Below are 15,662 nucleotides of genomic sequence, written 5' to 3' on the forward strand. Positions count from 1 at the left end.
AAAAAAAAAAACAAAGAGAAAAATCTTAAAAGCAGCTTGTGAATAAAGAAAGATTACCTTCAAATAAGCAACAATTAGTTGGCATCTATCTTCTCAACAGAAATGATGGAAACTAGAAATCAGTCGAATTCCATTTTTAAAGAGCTGAAAGAGAATAAACTATTTTATATCTAGTAAATGGATAAATTGTCATGTAAATATACAGTGAAGTACTACATAGTAATAAAAATAAAGACTATGACTATACGCAGTTGTGAATCTCACGAATAAATATTGAGCGAAAGAAACCAGACAAAGAATACTTACTGGATGATTTTATTTATGTAAAGTCAAAGTATAGTGTTTACTGATGCATGCTTAGGTAGTAAAACTATAAAGGAAAGTGAGAAATAATTACCATAAAAATCAGATAATGTCTGCCTATGGTGAATTGTAGGGGAGGGCTGTTTCTCATATGGTTATGTGGCTGTTCATTTTGTGACAATTTGTGGGGCATACATTTATATTTTATGACCTTTCCTTCTATGTGTGCCATACTTCACAAAAAAGATTTAAAAGTAGTAAATTTAAGAATTTACTATATAAAACAACAACAATAATGATCAATAAGGTGTTTTTTAAGGATAGAACTAAAATGGAATAAGACATATGAGAAGTGGAATAAACTCATGTAAGATCCTTGTATTATTTGAGAAGATAGTAATATTAACTAACATAAAACTTTAGGTTAATTGTGTATATGAAAATAGTGTATAACCCTCAGGCTTTTCCAAAGCATGAGGAGAAGCTGGGGAAGGAATAAAAAAAAACTTAGATACTTTAGCAGGCAAGAAAAAGACCAAAAAAAAAAAGTGAAGATATTGAAAATGTTACTTAAAATTTTTTTTTCACTTATAGCAGCAGTCAGAATGATAAGATACCTTGGATTAAATCTAATAGGAAAATTAAAAGAGAAAATTATAAACATTGTTGAAAGTCTTTTTTAAAGAGCTAATAAGTAGTAAGATAGAACATGTTCACATGTGGGAATAAACAACCTGGCAGAATTTACAAATACTAATGACACCAACAGTTTGTGAGACAGTGGAGAAACAGGGCCTCATATACATTACTAGTCATAGTATAAATTAGAAAAAACAAGCAGGTAATATTCTGCAGATTAATTTGACAACACTTTACAAAAAGGAAGATACACAAATCCCATGACACATGAGTTTTACTTTAAGACAGCTACCCGAGAGAAACACTCGAATTTGTGTACAAAATGACATGTACCAGGATGTTGATTGCTGAACTATTTGTAATGGGGAAAAAAATAGAAACCTCTTGATTCTTCCTCAATAGGAAATGGAATATCATATAAATATTAAAATGAATAATGGATTGATATGAAGAACACTCAAACATGACATCTAATTTTTTTAATCTAGTAAGCTTTACTAAATCTAATTTACCCTGTCATTTCCTACTTTTTCTTATTTTTGTAGGTGGTAAGAATAAATTTTAAACGTTGTCTTTATAACAGATAATACTTTTAATGCAAGTCTGCTTGTTAAGTGCTTAATTGTTTCAATTTTACACAAGGGGATTTTCTCCCCTGCTTCCTTACATCCCATTAAGTTCTTGTTCATGTTCAGGCCACAGGCCACGCCAGCCACATTGGTCCTAGCAGGCACAGATCCTGGTGGATGATGCAAGTCCAGTAACTGTTCTCAAATCTTCACACAGTCACAGAACCAATTCAGTTTTACGGTTCATCCCCAGTGCTACAATATTTTCTACTTCAAATACCCTTTAACACTCAGTCTACCAAGAAAAATGGTCATCACCATTTACTATCTGGGTTGAAAGAACTCCTTTTTAAAATTTACTTTAAAGTTATTTTACAGTCTACGGCCATGCCAACCTGAACACACCCAATCTCGTCTGATGTTGGAAGCTAAGCAGGGTCAGGCCTGATTAGTACTTGGATGGGAGACCACCTAGGAATACCAGGTGCTGTAGGCTTTAAAAAAAGATAAAAATAAATAAAGTTATTTGACAAGTAATTTGCAAACATGATTAAAGAGAAATGCTAGACTATTAAATTATTTAACAAGAGCTTAAATATATAGCAAGCCAATTTTTTATTCTGTATTTTCCTGGTTTTGAAGATAGTTATATACCTAGAATGGGTAAGAGCCTCTGCATGTAACTAACTCTTCATCAGTTGTCCTGCATGAACTCGTGTGAACTGGTTTTAAATTTCAAATACATCTCTAATAGATTCTATCTTATTACTTGTGGTTCTTACACTTGCATCATCAAGACAATATTTGAAGAATTTTAAAAAATATCTGGCTCATAATTTTGTTGAAGACAAGATCAGATGCTCCACAATTGCAAAACATTTATGTTTTTAGATTTGTATACAATTTTTAGAATGATCAATTCAGTTTTTGATGTCTATATCATCTATTTCTTCTGGTCATCTCTCTATAGTACCTGCCTTCAGCATTTGTCTACTTAGAAACAGTATCATGGAAATTTTAGTGCACAAATGATATAAAAGATGAAAGAGTACTGTCATGTGTCCTTTTGGAAAAATGAGACAGCCTAGTTTCTTGTCACAAAATATTGCACAGTGAAGACTTTTTGTTGAATAAGCGACTGGATAAAAATGCCGTTTTTCCTGGAGCCTCGTGCTCCACAATTCATATAATTGTGAAATATCTTCCTCTATTGATTTCCCTCCCTCCCTCCCTCCCTCCTTTCCTTCCTTCCTTCCTTCCTTCCTTCCTTCCTTTTGCTATATTGACAGGGAATTTGAAAATCTGAATTCTCAACTGTGTTCAGTTAAAACTAAAATCAGGAATAAAGATGGTGGATGGTGTCTCCAGACTTATTTTATACCTTGAAAGATGATGCAGTACTTTGGACAACACAATAAGAAAACTGAAGGATGATATAGTAGTATTTATTTAACTGTTGTGTCAGTCCTCTAAGCAATTCCATCATTCTTCCATTTTCTTATTTTAATCTTTTTAAACATAGTTGGGAATTGATGAGTAATGATGGCATAATTTGTAGAATGTTGAAATAGCATAGTGTATCTTAGATTTGTAAAAAGATCCAGTGGACACATATGATAGTTGCCAGATAGGATGAATTTTATTTTATTTTAAAAATATATTTTCCTTTTTGGTCTGTAGAAGACTTCTAAGAAAAAAAAAAGTCATGAGATATCTTTATAAATAAACCTGCAGACAATTTAAATATGACACTATTAATAATATGATAATAAAACTGAGTTGGTAAAGAATTTCTAGGTAGGTATTAATCATAGCCAGCCTTTTAGTAATATCTTTCTCAATTCTTCCATCCAGAAATGGCTTGGTATACTCAGCTAGTGACCTCATGGAATCATTATATAATAAAGAAAAATGTCACCTCTGTGATTCTGGACAGTCCAGGCTGATGGAGATGAACACTTGCATATAGGTCAAACTAGTTAAATATAGAATGGTGGTTTTCAGAGTCTGTTGCCAGGGGCTCAGCAGCATCAGTTCTGCTTCTGTGGGAGATTTTTCAGATGGTAAGAACAGAGCAGAAGCCAGCAAGTTGAAGAGGATTGCATTGTGGAAATTTAAACTCTTTGGTAAAGAGTTTATTGATGACTCAGCTCTATTAATATGTGAACATTGATCTTGATGTCTTCCTTACCTGATTCCTAATTTATTGCAATAAGAACTTGGCTTACTTAAGTAACACACCTGTAAAAATTGATGTTATTGTACTGACTAAGTTGGGGGAAGGGACCTGATGACAGGTCACAAGATTAGTAAGGTTCTGAAAAGGTCAGAAATGTACTGAATTACGTTTAGGACAGATTGCTCCTGTGATCATTTAATCCAACACAGTCTTCTTATTGTCTCTGGTTTCCCTTCCACATAGATGATTTTTGAGGCTGGCCTGAGAAGGAAGTCATGACTCCAGTGGCAGCATAAAGCACATTGACAGCAAAATTCATACATTATAGCAGCTTTTTGTTTCATGCTGTATTGACAGACAACCTTGAATAAAAATGTCTTATAAAAGTCATGTAGAATCCCACAATATTTCAGTCACAAACAGGAGTGTCCTTGTTTTGCAGAGAAGATGGCAAGAATTAATGCTCTACAATATAAAAGTGTTTGGCAAAGCCAAGGCTGTAGTTCCAGTTCCTCATTTTCAGTCTTTTTTACAGATGGAAAGATGAATAGTTTTTGGTATTGAATTTTTTTTAAACAGCAAGTTATCATTTATCATCAGACATCTGTTCAATAAATATATTGAGAAATAATTTTTTTTCAAATTTGAATTTAGTTTTTAAAACATTCGGGAAGAAAAACAATTTGTAAGTAATATTCAGGAAAAAATTTAAAAACCTAGTTAAATTTTGGAAACCTTGATGAACACATGACAGTAATTTTTCATAGAGTTGCATTAAAGAATGAACAGTACTCCAAATATGAATAATAGAATGTATTATAAGATATTTTACTTACGTTTCTATTATTATGAAGTAAAATTGACTTTTTTCTTCTGGTGTACAGTTTTATGAATTTTAGCACAAGTATAGTTTTCATGTAACCACCACCAAAACCTAGATACAGAACGTTTACATCACCTCCCAAAACTCCCTCATGCTGTCCCTTTATGGTCACTCTCCCTTAGCTAATAACTCCTGGTAACTACTGATTTGTTCTCCATCTCTATAATTTTGTCTTTTCGAGCATGTCATATAAATAAGATCATAGTATGTTACTTTTTGAGACTTGCTTCTTCCACTTGGCATATTTCCTTTGAGATTCATCTAAGTTGTTGCATGTATCAGACATCCCTTTTCATTGTTGAGTAATATTCCCTCGTATGGACGTACTATAGTTTTTTTATCCAATCACCCACTAAACGGCATTTGGGTTGTTTTCAGTTTGGGGCACCTATGAGCAGAGCTGCTATAAACCAAGGGGGCAGAATTGCTGGATCAAATAGTGTTTATCTGGTTTTGACTTAAAAAAAATACTTTATAGATTTAGGTTTGTTTCAGACCCAGTCTAATTTTCTTCAGGTCATTTTCAGAACTGTTTTTCTTCCTGCTTCTGATGTAACATTTCATCTTTCATTTTTGCTATGTTTTCTTGATTCTCCTTTTTTTCAGCTTGCCTATATTGTAGGCATCTAACAATTCGTCTTCAGGAAGTAATAATATACGTTGTCAAGGATTTAAGTATAAAAATGTTCATTGCAACAGCATACATAATACTAAAAACTTAGAAATTAAATTTTTGCCATACGTAATTAATGTGGAGTAGGGGAGTTATTTCTAGCTAGTTGAATTCTGGGTGGTTGCAATTACTTTTTTTGGCATTTTTCCAAATTTTTATAATATGTTTTTTGTAGTTAGAAACAAAAGTAACCATTTTAAATTGTTTTCAAAGAACAATTAAGATTAAAGAGAATACAAGATCCAGCGAGTTCCCAATTTTTAAGTTAAAATAAATTTAAAACAGAAGTAAGTCTGCAGAATGTTAACAGCATTTATCTTTAAGTGATATAATGTGGTTTATTTTTAACTTATTTCTATTTGTAAAAAGTTTTATAACTTTTGCTCAGTTAACTTCTAATACTTTTATAATAAACTAAAAACAAAAAACAAAAAACAAAACGTTTTTTCGAAAAAGATTATATCCTTGCCAGAGATTTAATGAATACCAACCATATCTAATCCTGAATCTCATTATGCTCATTTATATTATCCATATGTTGTCATATTTAGGTTATGTTCATTCTCACCTGTTTTGTTAATCCCTAATTTTTTTTTAAAGAAAATTTCAGAGTACACTTCCCCTCTTTGGTTCCTAATAAGAGACTTAATTGCTTAAATATAAATTGTCAGAAGGTCCATGTTGACATAACTTAAGGAATTATTAGCATTTAAAAGTGTTTGCATCTATGAAAACTTTAAAATATATAAACTAATTTATTTTAATGATGACTCTGCATCTAATTAACTAAAACAGATCACTAACAAGAAACAGCACCCCCTTGACTGCGTTCTTTTTACAAACTGTTTTCTAACTTTATTGATAAGAAAAATAGTATTTTCATGTGATATAACTTTACTTCCTTCCTCCATTTCACCAATTCTCATTGGACCTCAGGGTGGTTACCATTTAGCTATATAATATGACAAACAAATGAACATTAAACCAACTGTTTCTGGGACAGTCCTCTCACCAAAGCTCAGGGAAAATGGGAAGGAGTTGCTGTTCACTGACATAAAAATGCATATGTCAGGTAAGTATAAGAATTCTTTCACACGGTGAGATAAAGAATGTGTAAATGAACAGTTATTTGATGGACTCTTCGCTTTCATCAGTATATAATGTGTATTTTTGTTTTATGGCTGTCAAATATGAGGTTCTGGAATGCCTTTTCAGTTTGCAGAATTCTGAGAATGCAGTTTTATCACCTTTGAGAGGGCAGTAACTATGATTATACTTGCTATATTTAGTCAAAATGGAGCGAAGTCAATCTATGGAAAGGTTTGTTTTGCTTCTTTGATTAGTTTGTTTAATAATATATTCAAATAATGACCTTTCTATAATTCCTTCCTTTACTAGCTTGGTGCTAACAGTGGTTTGCACATCATCATCTTTGATGAGATCGATGCCATCTGCAAGCAGAGAGGGAGCATGGCTGGTAGCACGGGAGTTCATGACACTGTCGTCAACCAGTTGCTGTCCAAAATTGATGGGGTAGAGCAGCTGAACAACATTTTAGTCATTGGTGTGTTTGCTTTAAAAAAAAAAAAAAGTACTGTGATTTCAAAAACATTAGACACATAGGTTCTGAATTAAGATTGGTGTAGGTTGTAATTATACTACTTTGCCAGTGTTTTTAAATTAAAATCAAGTGATATTGAAGAATTTGCCTATTTGAATATCTGGCCTTAATAGAACAAATGAAAGATGGGTTTTAGTGACTCATGGGTTTGAGCATATAGCTTATCCACAGATTAAAAAGGCAGCACAGTGTAATGCAGTGGTTTTCAAACTGGGTCCTGTAGGCATCCAAGAGTCCTCAGTGGTTCTTCAGGGTCTGTGAGGGACATGGCTTCAGATCATGCATCCCTATTATAATTTCTTTTAACTGTTTTATGTACTAAGGTTCTTTTTAAAATAACTTCTTTGGGGGAAAGTTTGCCATTTATGAAGGTTGATAACCACTAGCCTACAAAAAAAGGAAGGGCCTTTGGAGTTTATGTTCACATTGCCCCTCCTCCACTTGGATAGGTTACTTATCCTCTCTGAATCTCAAGTTTTCTTTTTAAATATTTGAAGCTTTTATTGCATTTATGTTTCATTGGCTTGTACAGTAGTGAAATACTAAAACAAGGTCTCGGTATTTTCATTAAAACAGATCAAGAACAAATGATATATTTAAAATTTTTTTTTTCAATTTTTCAATTACAGTTTACATTCAGTATTAGTTTTAGGTGCACAACATAGTGCTTAGACATTTATACAACTTATGAATTTATCCCCTTGATAAGTCTAGTACTCACCCGACACCATGCATAGTTATTACAATATTATTGTCTATGTTTTCTATGCTGTATTTTACATCTCCATTATTATTTGGTAACTGCCACTAAGAACAAATAATATTTTAATATGAAATAATTTGGTTTTCTATTTGATTTTTATAAAATATCCTCTTAGCTTGTAAGTAAAGTACTATTTTATATATATTGGAGCAACATTTTACCTTATTTTTGAACTCTGATCATTTGTATGTTGTTTTAACATCTATGCTCAGGAATGACCAACAGACCAGATCTGATAGATGAGGCTCTCCTTCGACCTGGAAGACTGGAGGTTAAAATGGAAATAGGTAAAGCAGACCTATCACTGATCGGGGCAGGGGTCAGGGTGTATTTAGAATTCATTAGCAGGAGCAAAGTCATATGACTTAATGTTTTAATATTTATTAGAAAAGTTGTATATCATGAGAAGCAGATGTTTACATACTGAATACCTGTAAGACAAGTATTGGATTATAGTAATCTCTATTTTCAATTTTATCAGGCTTACCAGATGAGAAAGGTCGACTACAGATCCTTCACATCCACACAGCAAGGATGAGAGGCCATCAGTTACTCTCTGCTGACGTAGACATTAAGGAACTGGCTGTAGAAACTAAGAATTTCAGCGGTGCTGAGCTGGAGGGTCTGGTGCGAGCAGCACAATCCACTGCTATGAACAGACACATAAAGGTCAGTAAAATCAGCAAACAGATTAGGAGTCTGCAGCCCTATAAATACTGTGCCAGTGTTCAAACATACCAAAGCTAGGGTAATGCTGACTTTTGATGGAGAAGAGACATGGTAAAAGGAATAGCAATTAGGAAAAAAGATGAGGATAGCATCTGCCCTCTGGTAACCACTGACCCATCTACCTTAAATTGTTACCATCTGATACAGATATACATTTGAAGATGAACATTTTTAAGAATTTTTTTTAATTGTTGTGCTATGTTGAATTATAATACGTCATAGGAAGTTAGATTTTCTACATACTAGAATTATGGGGGCTGCTTCAGTCAGCAAATATTCTGAACACCTGCTTTTTTCGAGTTATTAAGCTGAAGACACAAAGGTCATAAAGCATACCTCTTCCCTGAAGGGATTCGGAATCAGGGACATGGACATGTTTGTAAATAAGTACAGTAATGTTGATACTGTGGTAGAAATACATGCCAGGATACTTTCACTTGGATAAAGTTTGATCAAGCACATTTGACCCTCTACCATCCCTTCTCTTGAGGTTTTAGTCAGCATCTGTAGGGAGATGACTCCCAGATTTATGTCTTATCTCTTGAAAGTATGTTTCCCACTTTCAATTTATACTTAATATCTCTATCTGGATGTTTTCTCAGGTCTCATTTAACATTCCAAAACCAAACTTGCTATCTTTTTTTTACTACTTTTCTTCTCGCTCCTATTTAGCTTTTACCCCAATTTCCCAGGCTTAAAACTTCTGGATTATCTTTGATTCCTGTCATTCTGCTGTGTCCTACATCCAGTCATTTGCCAAATTTTGTCAGTTTTAACTCGGCAGTATCTTTCAGTTCTCATTGCCACTCCCCACCTGTTTGATTAATCTTCCTGTCTCCTACGATTCTACCTTTCGGAAACTTTCAGTGACACCTTTGTCTGTAGACTTCTTAGCTATGTCTTTAAGGTCCTCTAGAGCTGACCCTAAACCGACCTTTCCAGATGTGTTCCCCGTTGTTCTCCATACACTTTGGCCAAACTGAAAAACGTGCTGGTCATCAGACATTAATTTATCTTTCTACTTCTCTGCTTTTTTATTTTTTCATTGGGAGCCTTTACCCTCTCTGTTTACGTATCTTTTCAATACCCGGTTCATATGCCACCACTGTCCTCAAACTCCTTCTGATTCTCTCTTTCAAGAATGATGTATAGTCTTCCTTCTTGAAATAGTAATATATCATTTATAGTACCTTTGGTTGTCTTTGGTTCAAAATAGATTTATTCAGCACCTACTATATGCCAGACACTATGTTAGAGGTTAACGCTACAACTACAAAGAAGTAAATTGCCTACCTTTGAGCAGCTCATAATCTAATCATCCACATACAGTAGTAGAAAGTACATGGAAGGTAAGGAAGTTAAAGGCGTCAGATGTGATCAGCTTGGGGTGAGAGAGCCTTCTGGATGGATGTGTCTCTTGCTGGGATAGGGCCTTTTAGGTAGAAGGAACAACATATGCAAAGAAGCAGAGACACAAAATAGGTATGTTAGGGTAATTCAGTATTGCTGCAGCATAAAAGCTAGGGGAGGGGAGGTAGAGAGAGAGATTGTGAGGGCTAAGTCAGGAGACTAAAGCAGGAGATGGAGCACAAAGAGCCTTTTATACTGTGCTAAGAATTATGGACTTTTTTTTGGGTAGTGCTAAGCCATTGAAGAGTTTTAAGAATAGCAGTGGCATAGTGTTAAAACATAAGATCACTCTGGCAGCTGTGTCGAGTGGAGTATTTAGGGGAGTAGAGTTGGCGAAACAGACAAGAGAAGAGAACTTTTATAACTATTCTTGCAGGAAATAATAAAAGCTTGAACAGTTAGGTCGAGTATGTTTTAGCTATTTGAGTACATTCTACCAGTGGTTCTAAACCAGAGGTCAGCAAACTGTGTGGCCTGCGGACTATAACTGGCCAACCACCAGTTTTTATAAGTAAAGTGTTTTTGGAAGACAGCCACACCCATTCATTTATGTATTGTCTATGGTTGCTTCCATGCTACAGTGGCAGAGTTGAGATTGCATGGCCCACAAAGCCTAAAATATTTACTGTCTGGCTTTTTACAGAAAAAGTTTGTCAACCCCTGTTCTAGACTTTTTAAGTCCATATCTTATTCCTCTCTGAATCTCCCATAGTATCTCAAATAGGTCTAAATTCTAAGAACATTGTGAGTGTTCAGTAAATATTTTTAAATTAGTAAACATATATGTATTCTGACTCAAACTATCCATACGTCATAATTTCCCTACATAATAGAAGTGACTTTGTTCTAGCTCAAGAATGCCAAACTGGAGGAAGCCACTTTAGACAGCTAAGAAAAACCTCTTTAAAATACTGCAGACCTAGTGGGAGGAGGCGACTAGTACGACTAGTATTAAAAAAAAAATGCCGAAGGTCTAGATAGTGTGGGAATATAGTATTGAGTTCTTTATAAGATGGATCCTTTCTTTCCTTTCTTTTCCTTTCTGTTTATTCTTTCCTTTCTCCTTTCCTTTCCATTTTTCTTTTCCTTTTTTTATTTTACTTTCCGTAAGAAATGTCTTAAGTGATGGTGACTCCAAGAAAAATTGTGTATATGATGTGAAAATTGCTCCCCACCTTACTGATCCTTCACCTCAGACCACATCAGTGCTTCTCGATATAATCCGCAATAGCTACTTTATTAATTATTAGATTTTCCAAATGCATTAGCCACTGGATTTTTCTCTTATTTAGTTATTTGCCATTTTTACCACAACAATCTTTCCCAAAATGTCTCTAAGCCATCATCTCACTAGGAAATATGCTTTCTTTAAGCATGCATTAGTTTTACGGATGAAGCAGTGAGATATGAAGAAAAGAGCATGTGTTTCATAGTCATAAGGCGTGGTTATGCATTACACTTCTTTTACTTTTTGGTTTCTGATCTGTCAAGAGGCAATAACTACCTATTTCATTAGGATTTTTTGTGAAAATGAAATCAAATGCTTTATGCAGAAGTGCCTTGCAAACTATTCATAAATGTTAGTTATTTCCATTTTTGTTATTATTGGCTGATTTGAGAGAATAGCATATATATCCTTTTCAACGTATGAGTTTCTGATTTTTGTTGACTATTAGCAGTTATCGTTTTTCTAATTGTAAAGCTAATATGTTAACTACCTCTGTACAGAATATATTATCACTCAGATTTGCAAGTAAAAAGTAATGCAAATATTGGACATTATTTCCCTCACTTTTTCCATGTGGTTGAATTATCTTTAATTTAAACTTCGGATAATGCATATCGACTTGTGATCCACACCTTTTATACCAAAGAGCTTTTATTTTTATTTCTTTTACAGTAGCTATGGCATAGCTAATGTAAGAGACTTGTAAGACACTAACCTCACTCCCAAAAAAGAATTGGTACTAACGTTTATTTCCTTCTCTGCATTTTAAAACATCTATGTTGTCAGAAGTTCTTTAAACACTGTTTTCCCAACAAGCCTCCTCCTCAGCTGAACAAAAGGCATACAGTTTTAGTATTCCTATTGCTGTACATATTCATGGCTTTACTAGTAGTGATTAATGAATAAGTAATTCGAAACTTGCAATTTAAAGTTGGTATGGAACTTATACACAACAGTCAACGGTTTGTTATGATGTTCTTTCTTTGTATTATAAAAAAAGAATAACACTATTCTCTGTAATGTTATTTTGCTTCCTTTTCAAAAGATTTAGGCTTAAACAAAGTCAGGTGGACTAAACAAGTCTTCCCGGTTAAACTGTTCTTTCAGGTTTTCTGAGACAAGTGGAAAATCCGGTCACGAACACCTGATGTTCATGTCATCTGTACTTGAATCCATGTTTCTGGTCAACTAAAATTCATGTGACATTTGGTGGTTTTTATCTTGAAAGGAATTTCTGCTTCAGATAGAGAAGATTCATAACCCAAATTTCTTCTGTTCTAATCTGTTGTAAGGAAATAAATTGAGGACACACACATACTTTACAACTAAATCAAAGCTCTGATTTATGTTTACAGAATTTCAATAAAATTATTTCTTATTTTCTGTAGAATTTTGATTGATTAAAGTCATTCTACCCTTAATTTAAGAGGAATGATAAGAACTTTGAAAGGTCAGATTTAAAAGGTTATGAAATTTAAGGGTGACCACTTGATATTTGCTAGTGTTGAAATACAAGTTTATTAGCTTCTGCGGGTATAAGCTGAAAGATGTCGCCTCTTTTTATATTGATTAGCTGTTATAAATAAAATGCAGGGGAAAATCTCACTAATTCAGACAAATGAAAAAAGGGTTTTCTGAATGAGTTAAAAATTCAGCATTGTAGAATTTTTAAAAATAAGATTTTACTACTTTTGATAAAATAGTGAAAGTTAGCTAAGAGAAATCCTTAAAAAACTTAATGAAGAGGCAGGAATCATTTGCAATTGTAATATTGATTGTTTACAATTAGGAAACTTCTAAAATTCTTAGAATGTCTAAAAACAGCTTGTTTAAAAAAACTATACTTCATCTGTCTTAATTCACTTTTAATTCACTGGGCAAGTACTTTATTAATAGTGAAAAGACAAGTTTCACATGAGCTTCAGTCCTGAAATCTATCATATTTTTTGGCAATCGTCGAAAAATAAACAAAATTTTCCTTTTGTATTGCTATACATTTCTGTCATTTGAATTGTTTCACTATAAGAGGAAATAAAAATACAAAACATCATAATAACAACTATGGCTGTATAGGGAGAGGACGTTGAAAGTGAGTCTGGTGGCCTCACTGCGATTTTAGTACAATTCTGTCAAAACTCGCTTCTTTACTTTCACCTTGTAGAATCCTTACAGATGTGTCAAAAGTATTCATCAGAGTTTAAAACCTTTAGGTAAGATTCCCTAAGAAAGAAATCCTATATCTACCCTTAGTTAAATTTCCCTTACCTTTAATTTAAGAAAACTTGTGGCCTTGTATGAGAATAAAATGAAATATGGGAATGACGAAATGAGATAATGTATATGAATATACTTTAGAAACTATAACGCTATTAGAGATTTATGTATTATGAACTAAGCATCATTATTCTTTCATGGAAGTGTTCATTTCTTGTAACACTATTTCCTATTTTTTCCCCCATCTTAGAGATGTCAAATAAATGTGATTAAAATTTACCAAATACCTAATTGTGCCAATGTCTATTTAAATGTCACTGTGTTACCTTCTCTCCTTTTAAAACTGTATAAGTCCTACATAAATATATTGTCTTTAGAAGACTCAAGGACGCCAGAGTATATAAGGGAAAGTGAGACAGGCCATCTCGACATCTCGACATCCATTCTCTTTCACTCTCCAGGGGTAGCCAACATTTGGGATATACCTCTGTGGTTGGTTTTCTTTAGGTTTACGTTTATATACATATGTGCTTTAAAAAAAAAGCTTTAATCGAATTGCAGTTTATATTTTTTATTTGGCAATATGTCTTGGATAACTTTCCATCTAGTATAGGTGAGTATTATTTTGGACAAATGCACAGTATTCTAGACTATTATAACACAATTTAAAATGTAAGATCCATGAGGACAGGAACTTTGTCTCTTACTGCTGTGTCTCTAGGGCCTAGAACAGCGCATAATACTGTTAAGAAGATGCTTGCCTGCGCCTCCCTATGTACATATGTGGAAATCATTTTTTAGGGTAGATAGCCAGACATATTTTGAAAACATGGTTATATTGTCTCCTAGTTTCTAGTGTTGCCGGTGAAAGGTATTAGGCCAGTTTTATTCTGGTTTCTTTGCAGGTAACCTGTTTTTGTCTCTCAAAAAAGTTCTGGAACTTTCTCTTCATCTTTGGTGTGCTGATACTTTACAGCAGTGTGTCCAAGGCAGATATGTGTTTCTTTTCATTTATCCTGATCAGCACTCATTGAACCCTTTAAACTACAAAGACACATCTTTCTTTAGCTGTGGAAAATGTGTTTTCTTCTGTCTTTTATTGTTTGTTTCTCCATCATTCTTTCTCTTCTCTCCTCAGACTCCTCTTAGATCAGTGTTAAAACCTCGATATATCTTCCATGCTGTTTAACCTTTCTCATTTTCTGTCATTTCATGGGTTTGGGGGCAAGAAGGGAGGTAAATAAACGTGTTCTGTTTGCCATCTTGTTCCAGTTTCCTGATATAGCTCTTTTTATCCGATAAAGCTGACTTTTAAAAAAAGTCTGTCGTTTTATTTGTCTCAGCAGTCTGTTCTTAAAGGAACATGACTCATGTTTTATAATAATCGATAGAAGGTTGATATTGCTTAACATACTTTTGTTTTATAATCAGATTTTTTTGAAGATAACTTTTTAAAAAACCGTAGTACTGTTTTAAAACTTAGACTCACTTGCCTCGTGCTATTGGGAGTGAGCCCAGTCGCATTAAAAAATGTGTTGGTATCTCAATCACTCATCAGGTCCTGGCAGCTCCAGGTGCTGATAAAGGCCTTGATGCTTCTCCAGATGTCTGTTCTAAGTGTCAGCTCCAGGTGCAGTAAGCAGGATATTTGGAGCTGGCACATAGATTCTCAAGCACAAAATATGAGTACAGATGAAAGTTGTAGGTCCTTGGTCTCCTAGAATAATGGTTACAACCCTGGTTGAACATCAGAGTCACCTGTGGCACTTTATAAAAACAGAAATGCCTGGACCCTGTACTAGACGTGTTAAATCAAAATCCTAAAGGGAGTGGGACTGGGCATCTGTGTATTTTTAAAGGCTCTAGAGATTGTTTTGATATGCAGCCAAGGATGAGAGCCACTGTTCTTAGGGACCCTCTATGTAAATTTTCTCTTCTTTGGGCTTCATTTTGAAAGAAATGGCTATCCAGTGTTCTTTGGTACAGATGCGTCATAATTTGTTTAACTGGTACCCACTTGCTTCTAGTTGTCTGCTATTACTAATTACTGTAGTAGATGTTTCGATAATATAACTTTGTATACATTTGTGAGTATATTTATGGGATAAATTCCTAGAACTGGAATATATTTTGTTTAGGCAAAGGTATACATGTTTGTGAATTTGAGATAGATGTTTTTGTCTGTGAAAACATGTTTTTTAAAATCTTCAGGTGTTACATTCTTAGGCTAAAAATAAACTTAAATCTTGGAAGTCCTTACATTTTGTTCTCATTTCTAACCAGGCCAGTACTAAAGTTGAAGTGGACATGGAGAAAGCAGAGAGCCTGCAGGTGACAAGAGGGGACTTCCTTGCTTCTTTGGAGAATGACATCAAACCAGTGAGTACTAATATTAAGTAATATATAAGCCAAAAATCATAATAGTAATTCAGGAGAAAAATAAGTGCCATT

General features: G+C 33.9%; 1 protein-coding gene and 1 pseudogene across 1 annotated transcript in view; both read left to right on the plus strand.

Moving 5' to 3' along the window:
* Positions 1–15,662, plus strand: part of NSF (N-ethylmaleimide sensitive factor, vesicle fusing ATPase) — a 127,488-nt gene that overhangs the window by 67,080 nt on the left and 44,746 nt on the right. Inside the window, exons 10-13 of the mRNA XM_011377095.1 lie at positions 6,645–6,810; positions 7,843–7,917; positions 8,112–8,299; positions 15,495–15,590. Coding sequence (XP_011375397.1) covers positions 6,645–6,810; positions 7,843–7,917; positions 8,112–8,299; positions 15,495–15,590 — 525 coding nt within the window. The remainder of the gene's footprint in view (positions 1–6,644; positions 6,811–7,842; positions 7,918–8,111; positions 8,300–15,494; positions 15,591–15,662) is intronic.
* On the plus strand, positions 1,889–2,007 carry LOC111730321 (annotated as a pseudogene).

Source organism: Pteropus vampyrus, unplaced genomic scaffold, assembly GCF_000151845.1.
Source record: "Pteropus vampyrus isolate Shadow unplaced genomic scaffold, Pvam_2.0 Scaffold306, whole genome shotgun sequence".
NCBI classification, from domain to species: domain Eukaryota; kingdom Metazoa; phylum Chordata; class Mammalia; order Chiroptera; family Pteropodidae; genus Pteropus; species Pteropus vampyrus.